The sequence below is a fragment of the Choristoneura fumiferana genome, unplaced genomic scaffold (assembly GCF_025370935.1).
Source record: "Choristoneura fumiferana unplaced genomic scaffold, NRCan_CFum_1 Sck3bRy_369;HRSCAF=857_pilon, whole genome shotgun sequence".
Classification (NCBI taxonomy): Eukaryota; Metazoa; Arthropoda; class Insecta; order Lepidoptera; family Tortricidae; genus Choristoneura; species Choristoneura fumiferana.
Window position 1 is genome coordinate 105682 of NW_027413016.1, and position 19181 is coordinate 124862.

The window sequence follows — 19181 nt, forward strand, 5'->3', positions numbered from 1 at the left end:
TCTGGTCGCCCTGTTGCGTGCGCGCGTGTCGCGCTGGCTGCTGGGGGGCGGCTGCAGGCGGTGGTGCTGGGTGTGGGCGTGCGCCGTGTCGCAGAGCGCGCGTTGAATGAAACAAAAGACGGTCGCATTGCCGGCCAGCGGCCTGCAAGGTTGTATGAAATCTCTTTGCAGGCCCGCGCGCCGCTCCTGTGGCCCGCTAGTGTGCACACACCTGTTGGTCGCTGTGTGGTGCGCGGGCGGCGGCTGCGCGCGCAGCTTGGCCCGCTGCAGCTGGTGCTCGGCCTGCGTGCGCGCGCGCCGCTCCTGTGGCCCGCTAGTGTGCACACACCTGTTGGTCGCTGTGTGGTGCGCGGGCGGCGGCTGCGCGCGCAGCTTGGCCCGCTGCAGCTGGTGCTCGGCCTGCGTGCGCGCGCGCCGCTCCTGTGGCCCGCTAGTGTGCACACACCTGTTGGTCGCTGTGTGGTGCGCGGGCGGCGGCTGCGCGCGCAGCTTGGCCCGCTGCAGCTGGTGCTCGGCCTGCGTGCGCGCGCGCCGCTCCTGTGCCCGCTAGTGTGCACACACCTGTTGGTCGCTGTGTGGTGCGCGGCGGCGGCTGCGCGCGGCAGCTTGGCCCGCTGCAGCTGGTGCTCGGCTGCGTGCGCGCGCGCCGCTCCTGTGGCCCGCTAGTGTGCACACACCTGTTGGTCGCTGTGTGGTGCGCGGCGGCGGCTGCGCGCGCAGCTTGGCCCGCTGCAGCTGTCGTGCTCGGCTGCGTGCGCGCGCGCCGCTCCTGTGGCCCGCTAGTGTCACACACCTGTTGGTCGCTGTGTGGTGCGCGGGCGGCGGCTGCGCGCGCAGCTTGGCCCGCTGCAGCTGGTGCTCGCCTGCGTGCGCGCGCGCCGCTCCTGTGGCCGCTAGTGTGCACACACCTGTTGGTCGCTGTGTGGTGCGCGGGCGGCGGCTGCGCGCGCAGCTTGGCCCGCTGCAGCTGGTGCTCGGCCTGCGTGCGCGCGCGCTGCTGCTGTGGCCCGCTGTGTGCACACACCTGTTGGTCGCTTGTGGTGCGCGGGCGGCGGCTGCGCGCGCAGCTTGGCCCGCTGCAGCTGGTGCTCGGCTGCGCGTGCGCGCGCGCCGCTCCGGTGGCCCGTAGTGCCACACGCCTGTTGGTCGCTGTGTGGCTGCGCTGGTGCGGCTGCGCGCGCGCGTGGCCCGCGCAGCTGGTGCTCGGCCTGCCAGCGCGCGCCCGCTCCTGGTGGTACTGACTTGTGTGCAGCGCCTGGTGCTGCGCTGTGTGCTGCGCGGGCGCGGCGCGCGCGCAGCTGGCCCGCGGCGGCTGGTGCGCGGCCTGCGTGCGCGCGCGCTGCTGATGTGGCCCGCTTGTGTGCAGCGCCTGGTGGTCGCTGTGTTGTGCGCGGGCGGCGGCTGCGCGCCAGCTGGCCCGCTGCATGCTGGTGCTGGCCTGTGTGCGCGCCGCGCCTGCTGCTCTGAGCTGCGCGTGGTCAGCGCGGCGCTGCCGGCGGCGGCGGCGGCGGCTGCCAGCGCGCGCCATGCTGATGGTGGTACTGACGTTGCAGCGCCTGGTGCTGCTGCGCGGCGCTGCCGGTCGGCGGCGGCGGCCTGCCATTATTAACTGATGGTGGTACTGCTTGTGTTGCAGCGCCTGGTGCTGCTGCTTGAGCTGCGCGTGGTCAGCGCGGCGCTGCCGGTCGGCGGCGGCGGCGGCTGCCAGCGCGCGCCATGCTGATGGTGGTACTGACTTGTGTTGCAGCGCCTGGTGCTGCTGCTTGAGCTGCGCGTGGTCAGCGCGGCGCTGCCGGTCGGCGGCGGCGGCGGCTGCCAGCGCGCGCCATGCTGATGGTGGTACTGACTTGTGTTGCAGCGCCTGGTGCTGCTGCTTGAGCTGCGCGTGGTCAGCGCGGCGCTGCCGGTCGGCGGCGGCGGCGGCTGCCAGCGCGCGCCATGCTGATGGTGGTACTGACTTGTGTTGCAGCGCCTGGTGCTGCTGCTTGAGCTGCGCGTGGTCAGCGCGGCGCTGCCGGTCGGCGGCGGCGGCGGCTGCCAGCGCGCGCCATGCTGATGGTGGTACTGACTTGTGTTGCAGCGCCTGGTGCTGCTGCTTGAGCTGCGCGTGGTCAGCGCGGCGCTGCCGGTCGGCGGCGGCGGCGGCTGCCAGCGCGCGCCATGCTGATGGTGGTACTGACTTGTGTTGCAGCGCCTGGTGCTGCTGCTTGAGCTGCGCGTGGTCAGCGCGGCGCTGCCGGTCGGCGGCGGCGGCGGCTGCCAGCGCGCGCCATGCTGATGGTGGTACTGACTTGTGTTGCAGCGCCTGGTGCTGCTGCTTGAGCTGCGCGTGGTCAGCGCGGCGCTGCCGGTCGGCGGCGGCGGCGGCTGCCAGCGCGCGCCATGCTGATGGTGGTACTGACTTGTGTTGCAGCGCCTGGTGCTGCTGCTTGAGCTGCGCGTGGTCAGCGCGGCGCTGCCGGTCGGCGGCGGCGGCGGCTGCCAGCGCGCGCCATGCTGATGGTGGTACTGACTTGTGTTGCAGCGCCTGGTGCTGCTGCTTGAGCTGCGCGTGGTCAGCGCGGCGCTGCCGGTCGGCGGCGGCGGCGGCTGCCAGCGCGCGCCATGCTGATGGTGGTACTGACTTGTGTTGCAGCGCCTGGTGCTGCTGCTTGAGCTGCGCGTGGTCAGCGCGGCGCTGCCGGTCGGCGGCGGCGGCGGCTGCCAGCGCGCGCCATGCTGATGGTGGTACTGACTTGTGTTGCAGCGCCTGGTGCTGCTGCTTGAGCTGCGCGTGGTCAGCGCGGCGCTGCCGGTCGGCGGCGGCGGCGGCTGCCAGCGCGCGCCATGCTGATGGTGGTACTGACTTGTGTTGCAGCGCCTGGTGCTGCTGCTTGAGCTGCGCGTGGTCAGCGCGGCGCTGCCGGTCGGCGGCGGCGGCGGCTGCCAGCGCGCGCCATGCTGATGGTGGTACTGACTTGTGTTGCAGCGCCTGGTGCTGCTGCTTGAGCTGCGCGTGGTCAGCGCGGCGCTGCCGGTCGGCGGCGGCGGCGGCTGCCAGCGCGCGCCATGCTGATGGTGGTACTGACTTGTGTTGCAGCGCCTGGTGCTGCTGCTTGAGCTGCGCGTGGTCAGCGCGGCGCTGCCGGTCGGCGGCGGCGGCGGCTGCCAGCGCGCGCCATGCTGATGGTGGTACTGACTTGTGTTGCAGCGCCTGGTGCTGCTGCTTGAGCTGCGCGTGGTCAGCGCGGCGCTGCCGGTCGGCGGCGGCGGCGGCTGCCAGCGCGCGCCATGCTGATGGTGGTACTGACTTGTGTTGCAGCGCCTGGTGCTGCTGCTTGAGCTGCGCGTGGTCAGCGCGGCGCTGCCGGTCGGCGGCGGCGGCGGCTGCCAGCGCGCGCCATGCTGATGGTGGTACTGACTTGTGTTGCAGCGCCTGGTGCTGCTGCTTGAGCTGCGCGTGGTCAGCGCGGCGCTGCCGGTCGGCGGCGGCGGCGGCTGCCAGCGCGCGCCATGCTGATGGTGGTACTGACTTGTGTTGCAGCGCCTGGTGCTGCTGCTTGAGCTGCGCGTGGTCAGCGCGGCGCTGCCGGTCGGCGGCGGCGGCTGCCAGCGCGCGCCATGCTGATGGTGGTACTGACTTGTGTTGCAGCGCCTGGTGCTGCTGCTTGAGCTGCGCGTGGTCAGCGCGGCGCTGCCGGTCGGCGGCGGCGGCGGCTGCCAGCGCGCGCCATGCTGATGGTGGTACTGACTTGTGTTGCAGCGCCTGGTGCTGCTGCTTGAGCTGCGCGTGGTCAGCGCGGCGCTGCCGGTCGGCGGCGGCGGCGGCTGCCAGCGCGCGCCATGCTGATGGTGGTACTGACTTGTGTTGCAGCGCCTGGTGCTGCTGCTTGAGCTGCGCGTGGTCAGCGCGGCGCTGCCGGTCGGCGGCGGCGGCGGCTGCCAGCGCGCGCCATGCTGATGGTGGTACTGACTTGTGTTGCAGCGCCTGGTGCTGCTGCTTGAGCTGCGCGTGGTCAGCGCGGCGCTGCCGGTCGGCGGCGGCGGCGGCTGCCAGCGCGCGCCATGCTGATGGTGGTACTGACTTGTGTTGCAGCGCCTGGTGCTGCTGCTTGAGCTGCGCGTGGTCAGCGCGGCGCTGCCGGTCGGCGGCGGCGGCGGCTGCCAGCGCGCGCCATGCTGATGGTGGTACTGACTTGTGTTGCAGCGCCTGGTGCTGCTGCTTGAGCTGCGCGTGGTCAGCGCGGCGCTGCCGGTCGGCGGCGGCGGCGGCTGCCAGCGCGCGCCATGCTGATGGTGGTACTGACTTGTGTTGCAGCGCCTGGTGCTGCTGCTTGAGCTGCGCGTGGTCAGCGCGGCGCTGCCGGTCGGCGGCGGCGGCGGCTGCCAGCGCGCGCCATGCTGATGGTGGTACTGACTTGTGTTGCAGCGCCTGGTGCTGCTGCTTGAGCTGCGCGTGGTCAGCGCGGCGCTGCCGGTCGGCGGCGGCGGCGGCTGCCAGCGCGCGCCATGCTGATGGTGGTACTGACTTGTGTTGCAGCGCCTGGTGCTGCTGCTTGAGCTGCGCGTGGTCAGCGCGGCGCTGCCGGTCGGCGGCGGCGGCGGCTGCCAGCGCGCGCCATGCTGATGGTGGTACTGACTTGTGTTGCAGCGCCTGGTGCTGCTGCTTGAGCTGCGCGTGGTCAGCGCGGCGCTGCCGGTCGGCGGCGGCGGCGGCTGCCAGCGCGCGCCATGCTGATGGTGGTACTGACTTGTGTTGCAGCGCCTGGTGCTGCTGCTTGAGCTGCGCGTGGTCAGCGCGGCGCTGCCGGTCGGCGGCGGCGGCGGCTGCCAGCGCGCGCCATGCTGATGGTGGTACTGACTTGTGTTGCAGCGCCTGGTGCTGCTGCTTGAGCTGCGCGTGGTCAGCGCGGCGCTGCCGGTCGGCGGCGGCGGCGGCTGCCAGCGCGCGCCATGCTGATGGTGGTACTGACTTGTGTTGCAGCGCCTGGTGCTGCTGCTTGAGCTGCGCGTGGTCAGCGCGGCGCTGCCGGTCGGCGGCGGCGGCGGCTGCCAGCGCGCGCCATGCTGATGGTGGTACTGACTTGTGTTGCAGCGCCTGGTGCTGCTGCTTGAGCTGCGCGTGGTCAGCGCGGCGCTGCCGGTCGGCGGCGGCGGCGGCTGCCAGCGCGCGCCATGCTGATGGTGGTACTGACTTGTGTTGCAGCGCCTGGTGCTGCTGCTTGAGCTGCGCGTGGTCAGCGCGGCGCTGCCGGTCGGCGGCGGCGGCGGCTGCCAGCGCGCGCCATGCTGATGGTGGTACTGACTTGTGTTGCAGCGCCTGGTGCTGCTGCTTGAGCTGCGCGTGGTCAGCGCGGCGCTGCCGGTCGGCGGCGGCGGCGGCTGCCAGCGCGCGCCATGCTGATGGTGGTACTGACTTGTGTTGCAGCGCCTGGTGCTGCTGCTTGAGCTGCGCGTGGTCAGCGCGGCGCTGCCGGTCGGCGGCGGCGGCGGCTGCCAGCGCGCGCCATGCTGATGGTGGTACTGACTTGTGTTGCAGCGCCTGGTGCTGCTGCTTGAGCTGCGCGTGGTCAGCGCGGCGCTGCCGGTCGGCGGCGGCGGCGGCTGCCAGCGCGCGCCATGCTGATGGTGGTACTGACTTGTGTTGCAGCGCCTGGTGCTGCTGCTTGAGCTGCGCGTGGTCAGCGCGGCGCTGCCGGTCGGCGGCGGCGGCGGCTGCCAGCGCGCGCCATGCTGATGGTGGTACTGACTTGTGTTGCAGCGCCTGGTGCTGCTGCTTGAGCTGCGCGTGGTCAGCGCGGCGCTGCCGGTCGGCGGCGGCGGCGGCTGCCAGCGCGCGCCATGCTGATGGTGGTACTGACTTGTGTTGCAGCGCCTGGTGCTGCTGCTTGAGCTGCGCGTGGTCAGCGCGGCGCTGCCGGTCGGCGGCGGCGGCGGCTGCCAGCGCGCGCCATGCTGATGGTGGTACTGACTTGTGTTGCAGCGCCTGGTGCTGCTGCTTGAGCTGCGCGTGGTCAGCGCGGCGCTGCCGGTCGGCGGCGGCGGCGGCTGCCAGCGCGCGCCATGCTGATGGTGGTACTGACTTGTGTTGCAGCGCCTGGTGCTGCTGCTTGAGCTGCGCGTGGTCAGCGCGGCGCTGCCGGTCGGCGGCGGCGGCGGCTGCCAGCGCGCGCCATGCTGATGGTGGTACTGACTTGTGTTGCAGCGCCTGGTGCTGCTGCTTGAGCTGCGCGTGGTCAGCGCGGCGCTGCCGGTCGGCGGCGGCGGCGGCTGCCAGCGCGCGCCATGCTGATGGTGGTACTGACTTGTGTTGCAGCGCCTGGTGCTGCTGCTTGAGCTGCGCGTGGTCAGCGCGGCGCTGCCGGTCGGCGGCGGCGGCGGCTGCCAGCGCGCGCCATGCTGATGGTGGTACTGACTTGTGTTGCAGCGCCTGGTGCTGCTGCTTGAGCTGCGCGTGGTCAGCGCGGCGCTGCCGGTCGGCGGCGGCGGCGGCTGCCAGCGCGCGCCATGCTGATGGTGGTACTGACTTGTGTTGCAGCGCCTGGTGCTGCTGCTTGAGCTGCGCGTGGTCAGCGCGGCGCTGCCGGTCGGCGGCGGCGGCGGCTGCCAGCGCGCGCCATGCTGATGGTGGTACTGACTTGTGTTGCAGCGCCTGGTGCTGCTGCTTGAGCTGCGCGTGGTCAGCGCGGCGCTGCCGGTCGGCGGCGGCGGCGGCTGCCAGCGCGCGCCATGCTGATGGTGGTACTGACTTGTGTTGCAGCGCCTGGTGCTGCTGCTTGAGCTGCGCGTGGTCAGCGCGGCGCTGCCGGTCGGCGGCGGCGGCGGCTGCCAGCGCGCGCCATGCTGATGGTGGTACTGACTTGTGTTGCAGCGCCTGGTGCTGCTGCTTGAGCTGCGCGTGGTCAGCGCGGCGCTGCCGGTCGGCGGCGGCGGCGGCTGCCAGCGCGCGCCATGCTGATGGTGGTACTGACTTGTGTTGCAGCGCCTGGTGCTGCTGCTTGAGCTGCGCGTGGTCAGCGCGGCGCTGCCGGTCGGCGGCGGCGGCGGCTGCCAGCGCGCGCCATGCTGATGGTGGTACTGACTTGTGTTGCAGCGCCTGGTGCTGCTGCTTGAGCTGCGCGTGGTCAGCGCGGCGCTGCCGGTCGGCGGCGGCGGCGGCTGCCAGCGCGCGCCATGCTGATGGTGGTACTGACTTGTGTTGCAGCGCCTGGTGCTGCTGCTTGAGCTGCGCGTGGTCAGCGCGGCGCTGCCGGTCGGCGGCGGCGGCGGCTGCCAGCGCGCGCCATGCTGATGGTGGTACTGACTTGTGTTGCAGCGCCTGGTGCTGCTGCTTGAGCTGCGCGTGGTCAGCGCGGCGCTGCCGGTCGGCGGCGGCGGCGGCTGCCAGCGCGCGCCATGCTGATGGTGGTACTGACTTGTGTTGCAGCGCCTGGTGCTGCTGCTTGAGCTGCGCGTGGTCAGCGCGGCGCTGCCGGTCGGCGGCGGCGGCGGCTGCCAGCGCGCGCCATGCTGATGGTGGTACTGACTTGTGTTGCAGCGCCTGGTGCTGCTGCTTGAGCTGCGCGTGGTCAGCGCGGCGCTGCCGGTCGGCGGCGGCGGCGGCTGCCAGCGCGCGCCATGCTGATGGTGGTACTGACTTGTGTTGCAGCGCCTGGTGCTGCTGCTTGAGCTGCGCGTGGTCAGCGCGGCGCTGCCGGTCGGCGGCGGCGGCGGCTGCCAGCGCGCGCCATGCTGATGGTGGTACTGACTTGTGTTGCAGCGCCTGGTGCTGCTGCTTGAGCTGCGCGTGGTCAGCGCGGCGCTGCCGGTCGGCGGCGGCGGCGGCTGCCAGCGCGCGCCGCGCCTCCGCCTCGGAGCTCCGCGCGGCCGCCAGCTCCGCTTTCAGACGCTTTATCTCCTCTGCGAATTCGCGGGCCTCGCGCTGCGAACGGAGAAACGTCCGGTTATACTCAAGGCCGGATCAAGGATTAAGCTAGAAACACACTGACGGCGGAGGCGGAGCGGTGCGGAGGCGGTACCGGTTGTCATATTCGAGCTATCATGGTATACGTTATGCCTATCCAATTTATTAAAAGTGTAAACAAACCGATTTCATCAAAAATCTTGTATAAACACTCACTGGATCGAATCAATAACACATTTATCTATAATTCGTGTCTTTTAACTAGATGTCTAATCAAATTCACTTGATTTCAATATTTACTTTTCATTTCAAAAATCTTCGTCAAAATCTGATGTTATTTATTTATTTATGTTAATATATATTTATTTATATTAATGCGGGGACGAATAAGCGATTTTTATTTACTTTCCTTAAAATTAAAAAATAGTTACTGCTTTTATAATTGAATAAACAGTCTTTGGAATGAAATCAAGTATTGTAAATAATAAAATAGACAAAAATACTTTGATGAATAAATTAATCGATTTACTAAACAGATTAATTATTTTGCAATAGGTTCTAGGTTTTCACATCATTGAATGTCTGTGGTCGGATAAATGGCGTCTTTGTTTACACTTTTCATAAATTGGATCGAAATACAATATAGAGGCCACACAGAATACCACGCGGGAAATAACAAAGAAAGAAAGAAAATACATTTATTCACAACACAAGACACAACAAAAAAAGTATTAAGTACAGATAGACAACACGAAGGAAAGTTATGTGTCATTGGCTGGTTGGATAAGCGTGGAGCGGTATTCTGTGTGGCCTCTTTCACGTTAGCTCTAATATTACAACCGGTACCGCCTTCGCGCCGCACCGCTCCGCCTCCGCCGTCCGTCAGTGTGTTTCTAGCTTTAGGTAGAGTAGGCAACAGGCTAGAGGCCCCGCGCGCGGTCAAAAGATTTCATAGTGATTATTGAACTGGAAAATCTATCTATATTTTTTGTAAGTATGTATGTTTATTTTTAAAGTTTTTTTATTGCTTTCTGATGCTGTAAATTTTACCACTTCCTTATACTTTGCTTTATCTATTCCTTTCTTCTTTCTGTTGAAAAACATTGCCTGCAAGATATTGCTTTGAAGCGACAAGGCCATGTATTTTTTTTTCTCTATGTACCCGTTTTATGTATTGCTTACTATTTGGTGTACAATAAAGAATCATTGTACCGTATTAGTAATTTGTCTCAAAACAGAAATAAACAGACATTAAACAGTACCAGTTCGCGTTCTCTCTCGCGCTCCCTCTCGCGTTCTCTGTCCCGCTCGCGCGCCTCGCGGTCGCGCTCCTTCTCTAGCGCCTTCTCTCTTTCCCTGTTGCCGTTGCACTCCTTACTGTTACTCTTAACTTCTTTTGTACTTTCTACTTCTTTATCTTTAACTAATTGTTCTTTAACTGGAAACAAAGAAAATTCTCTCCTTAACCAATTTTCTACGGTAAAGTAATTCGAAAACAAATTAAATAACTGGAAATTATCACTTTCGTAGACTTGTCAAAGCATACATGGTCTTTATCACTCTTCACCGCGATTTTGTAAATAAAGTAATACTAAGTAAATTTATAAACAATACTTACTCTGTTCTGTACTCTTATGACTATCGTTGCTATCCTTATCCTTATTTTTACTCTTTTTCTTTTCTTCTTTTAATGTACTAGCCTCTTTCTTGTCACATTTCGACGACTTTGTGCCACCTAAAAAAAAAGTTGGAAATTGAATACACTTTTGATTCATAATTTACCAATGGATACTAAAATTTCTTATTTCTGGACGGTTGTGGTTCATGAAAAAACAATACTTTGTCTAAATAATATTAAGATAATTTATTAGTATCAGGAAGTTACCAGGCGGGGCTTGGAAGCTTGAGATGTGGCACAGTCACCAGCATTAATATCTGCCACAGCGGAGCGTGCAAAAATATCTGACACATCCTTTCCGGCCCTAGAAATAGAGTCGTATCAGATATTTATGCACGCTTGTTGTGTCAGATATTGGTGCTGGTGACTGTACTATCAGTCAGAAACACGAATGTGCTTCAGCGTGCTGGTATGACCCGAAAACTATTGGCTACTAGAGTTTACCCGCGGCTTCGCACGCGTAAACTATTCGATCTGGTAGTTACAATTGAAATTCCGGGATTTTATAAAATTCCCCTGGGAATTCCCAAAATTTATATCGTGATCTTCATTGAGGTTGTGTTAAGAACAACTGTACAAAATTTCATGACTCTAAACCCAGCGGTTGTTATTTTGAGATTTTATCCCTATCCCGTGGGAATATCGGGATAAAAAGTAGCCTATGTGTTATTCCAGACGTCCAGCTATCTACGTACCAAATTTCATCCAAATCCGTCCAGCCGTTTTAGCGTGAAGGAGTAACAAACATACACACACACACACACAAACTTTCGCATTTATAATAAAACTAGCCGTTACCCGTGACTCCGTCCGCGTAGAATTCGGTTTTCACTATCCCGCGGGAACTATGGCATTTTCCGGGATAAAAACTATCCTATGTCCTTCCCCGGGACGCAAACTATCTGTATACCGAATTTCATCTAAATCGGTTCAGCGGTTTAGACGTGATGAAGTAACAAACAAACAAACAGACTTACAAACTTTCGCATTTATAATATTAGTAGGATTAGTTAGTAGGATAAAATAAAATAATATTAGAAGGATTGCACATCGTCAAAAAGCGCAAAATTGAATATCTGGGGCACGTATTGCGCCATGACAGATATCAACTGTTGCAACTAATATCGATGGGCAAAACACAGGGGAAGCGGCGCCCTGGAAGGCGAAAGAAATCATGACTGCACAATATTGGGGAACGGACCGGCATCAGCAGTGTAGACTGCAGAGCAACTGTTCCGGATGGCTCAAAGCTAGGAAGAAATTTGCGGAGCTAACAGCCATCCTCCAGTAAGGCACTTGTCCCACCGCCGACGATGAGCGAGAAGCGAGCAGAGCGAGTAACTAGAAACGAGTGGGCGAGCAGTGAAAAGCGAGTGTTCGAGCACGACGGGCGATTACTCGCTCCACTCGCTCGAGCCGGGCGGCCGCCAAGCTAACAGCGCTGAGCGAGTATCGCTGAGCTAGTTTTATAGCTCAGCGAGTTTTATAGCTCTTGTCGCTGCGACAAAAGATGTAAGAGCGAGTTCTCGCCGGCAGTGTGAACCGCCAGCGATCAACTATTAATGTCTCTTTTACTCACACAGGATCTTATCTTTTGTTCGTTTCTTGAGCGAGAAAATAGTCGATAGCCAATCGTTTCCTCGCCGGCGGTGAGACAACTGCCTAATGGCGTGGCACTCTCAGAAGAAGATAATTTAAATAGTACAACCGTTACATAATGAGCCTCTCAAAGCTATTTGCATAGCTTTACCGCACTACTTCGCAAAGGAGCCAATCAAGATTATCCATTTTATTTTATACATATCTGCTTTCTAGACGAGGTTTGCGGCAATGAATCCAGTGGCATCTTAAGCCAGGGACTCTGGAGCACAGAAGAACTTGGAGCCCTTTTGGAAATTCAAAAGTGAATATTACATTTTTCCCTTTTTTTGTATTTCGGCCTTTCAAGGGTCCCATGGGCTGGGGGGTCCTTATATAGACGGTATTGGGTATCAGTTACCTTTACTGTGCTCGTGATGGTCGTCGACTGTCGCAGTGCCGTTGCTCATCGCATGCGCCTTGCCGTTCGCCGCTGCCGTTAGCTTATCTAACTGCGGAACCAAATAATGCACTATTATTTAAGTGTTCAGGTAAATAAAAATATATAAAAACTGCTGTATCCTAACGACAAATGATCCAAAAGCATAGAAAAGGTAAATGCCTCTACGGGAAATAAAATAGTCACTGTAGGTATTTTAAGGTTGTCTGAAGCCACGATGAGTGTGTTTGTTTTTACTCGACCACGGAAAAGCCAAAGGAAGAGTAATGATTTGTATTGAGTATATCGTCTATACTCGTGATTCAGTTTCACACAAAAATTATATTTGGTGACAATTAATTTTCCGTGTTTAAAAAAAAGGGGACTTTTGTAAAAAATCGAATGCAACGAAAATTTACAACACTTACAACTCGTTATGATTGGTTTTTTGGAGTATTTTTGTATTTTTTATTTCAACCCCTGGCTGCGCCATTTATTTGTTTATTTTTTAAATATATTTAATTAATTTTAACTCACACACACACTCACGCATTAACATGAACGCATCCATACTCTGGCAACACATCCCTCCTTTCCTATCCCGCTACCATTGGGCACCGAAATTCGAACCAAGAACGAAGAAAACAAACGACTCGAGATGACGCTATAATTTTGTACAAACGCAAAAATAAACTCTTAATTCGCAAAATACCTTTAAAAACTCTCAAAACCTCTAAAATCTGTGCAGTGAAGTGGTAATGAACATTTTTGTGCCGTTTAAAATAATTCCTGTGTCGTGGAAACTCAATTGCTGGAGAAAGCAGCATCCCGGTGTTCAAGGTATGTCCTGCCCCTCCAAGTCTGGTCCTTCGAACCGGATCCTTTCCCTCACTCCTAATATCCTCCGCAATATACACACGCTACTCATTTACTCACTCAAATACTCAAAAACACATTTTCAAGTTAGTTACGCCATTTTTTCTCGCACGCTTCGCCTAACTTTGTTTTGTTTTAATCACGCAAATAACATTATATTTCTATGTAAATACCAACTATTTCTCAATAACAACAGTTTAAGTGAATAACAAAAGTATTACTTACTGTTTAACTCACGCATTTCATACTCATTTCTCATAATAATTTATCTCAACGCACCGCTCATATACCTACCCGCCATATTTGATGTACGCACCGCTAACTTATTATTCCTAGTAATTTCTAGATATTTCTTCCTAATACACATTCCGATCTTGAACTTGTGCTTATTTCTCACTTATTTTGTTAAATATAAATATCGCATTTTACCTTCATCATGGGAGGCAAAGAAAAAACGAGTGCAAACACCAGTTCAAGTGAAGAAAATATTATGATTAAATTCCTTGAAAGTAAAAAGCAAAGTTTGTTCCACATTATTCAGGAAGTGTATAAGCTAAGCTTAAAGGTTTCTGACCCCGCTTATCACATTCAATTCCTTGCTAGGACACAAACCCTAGACAAGACCCGAGCTGACTATGTAGAAACGGTTGATAAACTTTTAATTGAACAATTTAAAGAAAATCCAGCCGCAGAACCGAGTTATAGCATTCTCAATACATTTGATGAGTTGTACTGTTTTATTAAGCAAAAGGAAACTACTCTGAGACAGCAACTTGAGGTTCAAAATAAAAATAATAATTTTAACATCAAATTGCCTCCGCTTCAACTCACAGGTTTTGATGGTACTCCTGGTAAATGGCCAGTGTTTTATGAAAACTTCCGCAGTGTTATACATAACAATACTCAATTAACTAATGCTGAAAAGATTCAATATCTAATTGGGTGTCTCTCCGGAAAAGCCTTAAATGTCTGCTCAGGTATAACTCCAACCTCTCAAAATTATGACATAATTTGGCAAGCTCTTCTAGCTAAATACCAAGATACAAGAGTGCAAGCATCTATGTACTTGGATAAAATGATTAATCAAAGGCCTGGTCAGTCAGCTGATAATTTGTTAGATAACTTTTGTACAGCTGAAGCCGCTCTGCAACAATTGCAAATTGATAATTTGGCAGATTTCATGATAACGCATATTGCCTTAAGCAAACTTGATAAATCAACTCTGAACCTATTTGAACAAGCTCATAGACACATTGATATTCCCAAAATTTGCTGAATTAAAAAAGTTCTTAAGTGAACAATCTAAGCTCACTGCGTTACATGGCCCAACGCCATCCTCAACTCAGTCCAGTAACAAACAATTTAGCAAACCCACTCCCCAATTACCACAAATAAATAAAACTAAAGCATTCCACTCTCAAATCGCAGCTCCTCAAGTATCTCATAAATATGACAACAATCATAACCTCCAAACTCAGCAATTTCAACTATGTAAAGTATGTAACGCAAACTCATCTCATCCCTTATTTAAATGTGAATATTTCTTAAACCAAAACACGCAAACTCGCAACGATATTGTTCGTCAACACTCTTTTTGTATAAACTGTTTAGGATTTCACCATGTAAATACTTGTAAATCGACAAACAAATGCTCCAGTTGTAACCGCAAACATCACTCGCTGCTGCACTATGAAACCAACAATAATAATTTCAATATAAATCGCCCTCAACGCTCAGCTGATTTCCAACATACTGTTATCAGTCAAAATCATAATAAAACCATCCCACCGGCTCGTTATCAAAGCACACCGCGCATTCACCTCGCCGCCGCCGCAAGCGGGCGACGCCACTGTCGCTGGCGCTGGCGCTCGCTATCCGTCTCACTCGCACTCGCAGCCGCCGCGTCCGCCGCTAGTGAATACTGCTCGCACTCACGATAATCAAGCGCAGTCGTCCTCTTGGCGCGAGACTTCAAATGCCGATAACTTTGATAACAACCGGGCGATGTCTGTCACTGTTCCCGCGCGCGCTTTAAATAATGATACTACAGTTATATACCAACCGCGTCTGTAAACGTATTTAATAACGATCAAAGTAAATCGTATGCGTTTATTCTCGACTCAGGGTCAATGAGTAATTTCATCACAAAAATCTTGTTGTGAACGCTTAAATTAAAAAAAAACTTCCCGCGCCGTCGATAATTAAAAGGTATCGGTCAAATGAAAATCGCTCATTCGGAATAACACAATTCAAAATTTATTCACGTTTTGACTCTCGCCGTTTTATACAGTAAACGCTCGTGTTATTGACACAAATACTGACTTTTTGCCTAACGCTGAAATTGATAGGACGGAATTAACGCATCTGCAGGCATCTGCCAATGGCTGATGAATATTATTACGCACCTGGAGAAATCGATTGTCTCATAGGCAAACGAATTATTCCCGAATTTTTACTCGTGTTGAATGTCTTACGTTAAAAATCATAATTACAGTAAACACACTCTAGATGGCTCTGTACCGCCCACCCGTTAAGATAACGCTGTGCTCCCTTGCAATAGTTTTAAGTTAATTAGTTCCAAAAGCTACTAATAGATGGCGCTTATCCCTCGCCGTAACATGCTAACGATGTGTTCCTTTAAAAGTTTAAGATGTTTGTTGTTTTGCTTAATAAATGAGTTTCAAAGAATAAACAGTGCAGTGTTATTATCAAGTCAGGTGTTCAGTGAAAGTGTAGTGAGCAACATTGGTCCTTCAGAACTTGGATAATCGTGAGTACAGTGACATTGGAATTAAAAGTGAACTAAAGTGAAGTGTAAAAAAAACTTAGAAAATAGACTTAGTAAATTCTGTAGTGTTTGGACTTAGAATAATTTGCCTTAAAAAAGACTTAGTGCAATCCGCGTAAAAGTGTTAAAAGACTTAGAATAATTTCGCTTCAAAAACACTTAGAATAGTTTCGATCAAAAAACACTTAGCAAATTACGTGTGTCAAAAGACTTAGAAAATTCGCACCCAAAAAACACTTAGTCGATTTCGTACCGTGAACACTTAGAAAAAATAGCTTGGAAAATATTTGACACTTGGAAAAAAAAGTTTACTATTTCACACTATGGCAGACTATACAACACAAGAAGAATTATTTGAATATATCCAAAGACTATATACCAACTATAAAAAAACTCCACTAGATAGACAAACAATTAGTTATTTGGAGACACGGAGAGACTCGTTAGAAGATTATTGGTCAAAATTCGTGGCTGATCATAGGAAATTATTAAAGAAGATATCAACAACGGAAGATAAACAAAAATTAAAGAATCTTTATAGTAAAGCTGAGGATTATTACTTAGATTTCAAAACACTATTAAAGGAAAAGATAGCCGTGTTGACAACATCAAAGAAAAATGCTACTCAATCACAATGTTCTTCTTCTTCCACGACTGTAACAAAATTACCGCCGATCAATATACCTACATTTTCTGGTAATTATCATGAATGGCTAAGCTTCAGGGATTTATTTCTCTCTATGATACACAACGATCAAGGACTGAGCGAGATACAAAAGCATCACTATTTGCGGTCGAGTTTAAAGGGCGAAGCTGAACAGCTAGTACGCCACTTTGATGTAACAGCGGCAAATTACGAAAAGGCTTGGAATGCTTTAGTAAATCGCTATAGTAACACTAGAGTAATCGTGAACACCATTCTGAATCGTTTGCTTAATCAAAAGAAACTCACTAGTGAATGCCCTAAAGGACTTAAGGATCTACTAGACACCACAAATCAAAGTTTGAACAGCTTATCAAATATGAATATTGATATAACTTCTTGGGATCCGATTGTGGTGCACCTCGTAGTATCGAAGCTTGATAGTGAAACACACAAGGGTTGGGAGCAGTCACTTGGATCATCTATTGAGTTACCCACCTATGAGAACCTAACCACATTTTTGGAGGGACGATTCAGAGCCATAGAAATGATACAAACGTCACTTAAGAAAGAGAAGAAAGAGCAAACCTATCAACCATCCTCGATGACACAAAAATCCAAGACGGTTAAATCTTTTACAGCTGGAATTACAACGGAATGCTCATATTGTCAGAAAAATCACTACATTTGTCACTGCACTGAATTCACACAACTAGACGTAGATAATCGGAAACAATTTGTAAAAAACAATAACCTGTGCTTCAACTGCCTGGTCAAAGGACACTCTGTTCAGAATTGTAGACAAGTCACATCCTGCCGAACCTGCCACCGTAAACATCACACATTATTACACTACGATAAGGTGGTTTCCAAGCCCCTTGTCACAGAAACTCCCGCCATGAACGCTGATGTTCCTGAAACTCCGATCACCAGCATGAAAGTATCGATTTCAAACAACAATCAAGTAATACTTGCTACAGCACAAGTCTGTGTGAAGGATTGTCGAGGTGCTATTGTTTACTTCCGAGCTTTAGTGGATCAGGGTCACAAGCAACCTTCATCACAGAATCAGCAGCACAATTATTGAATTTGAAGAAAACACCTCTCTCAGCTAATGTAACTGGTATCGGTAATCACGCAGTGAAGGACAGACAACATAGTAACAGTAAATTGGATATTTACTCACCAATTGATACTCACTATGTAATGCAAGCTAAAGCGCACGTTCTCACCAAATTGACTCCAATGTTACCCACTAAGGAATTTGATATCACTCAATGGCCAGCACTATCACAAGTAAAGTTAGCAGATCCTCACTTAAACAAACCTGGGCCAATTGATCTTTTATTGGGCGCAGACGTCTATGCTTGCATACTACTCCAAGGATTACACAAGTTTGACACGCTTCTCGCACAAAACTCCAGATTGGGCTGGTTAGTGTCAGGGGCTACGACGGCAGCAACTGAACTACCATCTACCAACATCACGGTTTCGACGGCATTATTGGAAGTCGATCATCTACTACGCAAATTCTGGGAGACTGAAGAGTATCAACCACATGAGAAGCCGATGACACTGCTTGATCAACAGTGTGAAGAACACTACAAAAAGACACACACCAGACAGGAAGATGGACGTTACGTCGTTAGATTACCTTTTAAAGATGCACACGAAGAGAATTTAGGCGATGCTAGACAGATCGCAGTACACAGACTGAAAAACATGGAGAAAAGATTCGCCCACCAACCAGCATTTAAAAAAGACTACACAGATTTCATAGAACAGTATCAAGCACTCAATCACATGGAAGATGTAAATCCCCAGGAAAAACCTCGTCACAGACCTTACATTCTTCCGCATCACGCCATTGTACGACAAGCGAGCACCACTACCAAGCTCAGGGTAGTCTTTGACGGTCAGCAAAACCTTCAGATGGATCTGCTCTCAATGACCAGTTACTGGTTGGTCCTCCACTACAACAAGATCTACGCGACTTGATTATTCGTTGGCGCACCCACAAGATCTGTCTACTCGCGGACGTTAAACAAATGTATCGACAAATACTAGTCGCAAAGGAAGACGTCGATTATCAGCGCATTCTCTGGCGCTCTTCACCTCAAGACGAGATCCTCGAAAAGCGCTTGCTAACTGTAACCTATGGCACTTCATGTGCACCATTTCTCGCCATTCGCACACTTAAGCAACTTGCTCAAGATGAAAATCGAATTATCCCGATATAGTAGATATCATCAATAACGATTTTTACATGGTGATTTGCTCACTGGTGCGAGCGACGAGGAAGGCGCAGCAAAGTTACAAAGTAGTATTTCACAAGTAATGGCTAAAGGTAAATTTGAAATGCACAAATGGGCATCCAACAGTTCTGAGGTATTGAAAAAGATTCCCACCACAGCTAAGACTAAGCAGGAAAGCGTTAACATTAAAATGGATGACACAATTAAGGCTTTAGGCATCAAATGGAACTCACATCACGATGTATTTGAACTTAAGTTGGAAATTACTCCATCTACGGAAGCTTTACCAAAACCTCAGTACTGTCAGATATTGCACGAGCCTTTGATCCTTTAGGATTTTAGGGCCAGTATTGTCACTGCAAAGATATTTTTGCAGAAACTTTGGCTGAGCGGTATCAACTGGACCGATGAACTTCCCCTTGAACTGGCTACCGAGTGGTCCAGCTATCGAGATCAACTTGTACACATGCCAACACTATATTTAGAACGTTGGGTTCACACTCAAAAGGACGGCATTGAGAAAGTGGAGGTTCATGGGTTCAGCGACGCTTCATGCCTCGCTTACGCTGCTGTAGTATACCTAAGAGTAATCTCTATAAATGGAATCCACGTCTCACTTGTAATAGCTAAGAGTAAGGTAGCTCCGGTAAAACAAGTGTCAGTTCCCCGCTTGGAACTTGTGGGCGCGGTATTGCTTTCCAAGTTGCTCAAAGATGTTCAGAGAAGTCTTCAACTTTCTGAGGAGTCTGTCTTTGCGTGGACTGACTCAATGATAGTTTTGTCTTGGCTTCGACGAAGTCCAAACACTTGGAAAACTTATGTCGCTAACCGCGTCACAGAAATAGTCAACAATGTAAGCAGTGGTCGGTGGCACCACATCAAATCCGCAGATAACCCAGCTGATGTTGCTTCTCGTGGCATTCGTCCCGATTTAATGAAAGACTGCGAGTTGTGGTGGCTCGGACCGAAGATCCTGCACGATCATACTAGCTTCGAGGATCAACGTTCCTCCTCTCTTGACATTCCCGTCACACAATTAGAA

The 19181-nt window shown here is 53.1% G+C and overlaps 1 protein-coding gene across 1 annotated transcript in view; it reads right to left on the reverse strand.

Annotated features, from left to right (window-relative positions):
* The window catches only part of LOC141445137 (uncharacterized), a 33817-nt gene that overhangs the window by 2453 nt on the left and 12183 nt on the right, over positions 1-19181 (reverse strand). Inside the window, exons 9-14 of the mRNA XM_074110920.1 lie at positions 11560-11650; positions 9501-9617; positions 9145-9320; positions 7736-7900; positions 794-1438; positions 212-546 (exon numbers count right to left, since the gene is read on the reverse strand). Coding sequence (XP_073967021.1) covers positions 212-546; positions 794-1438; positions 7736-7900; positions 9145-9320; positions 9501-9617; positions 11560-11650 — 1529 coding nt within the window. The remainder of the gene's footprint in view (positions 1-211; positions 547-793; positions 1439-7735; positions 7901-9144; positions 9321-9500; positions 9618-11559; positions 11651-19181) is intronic.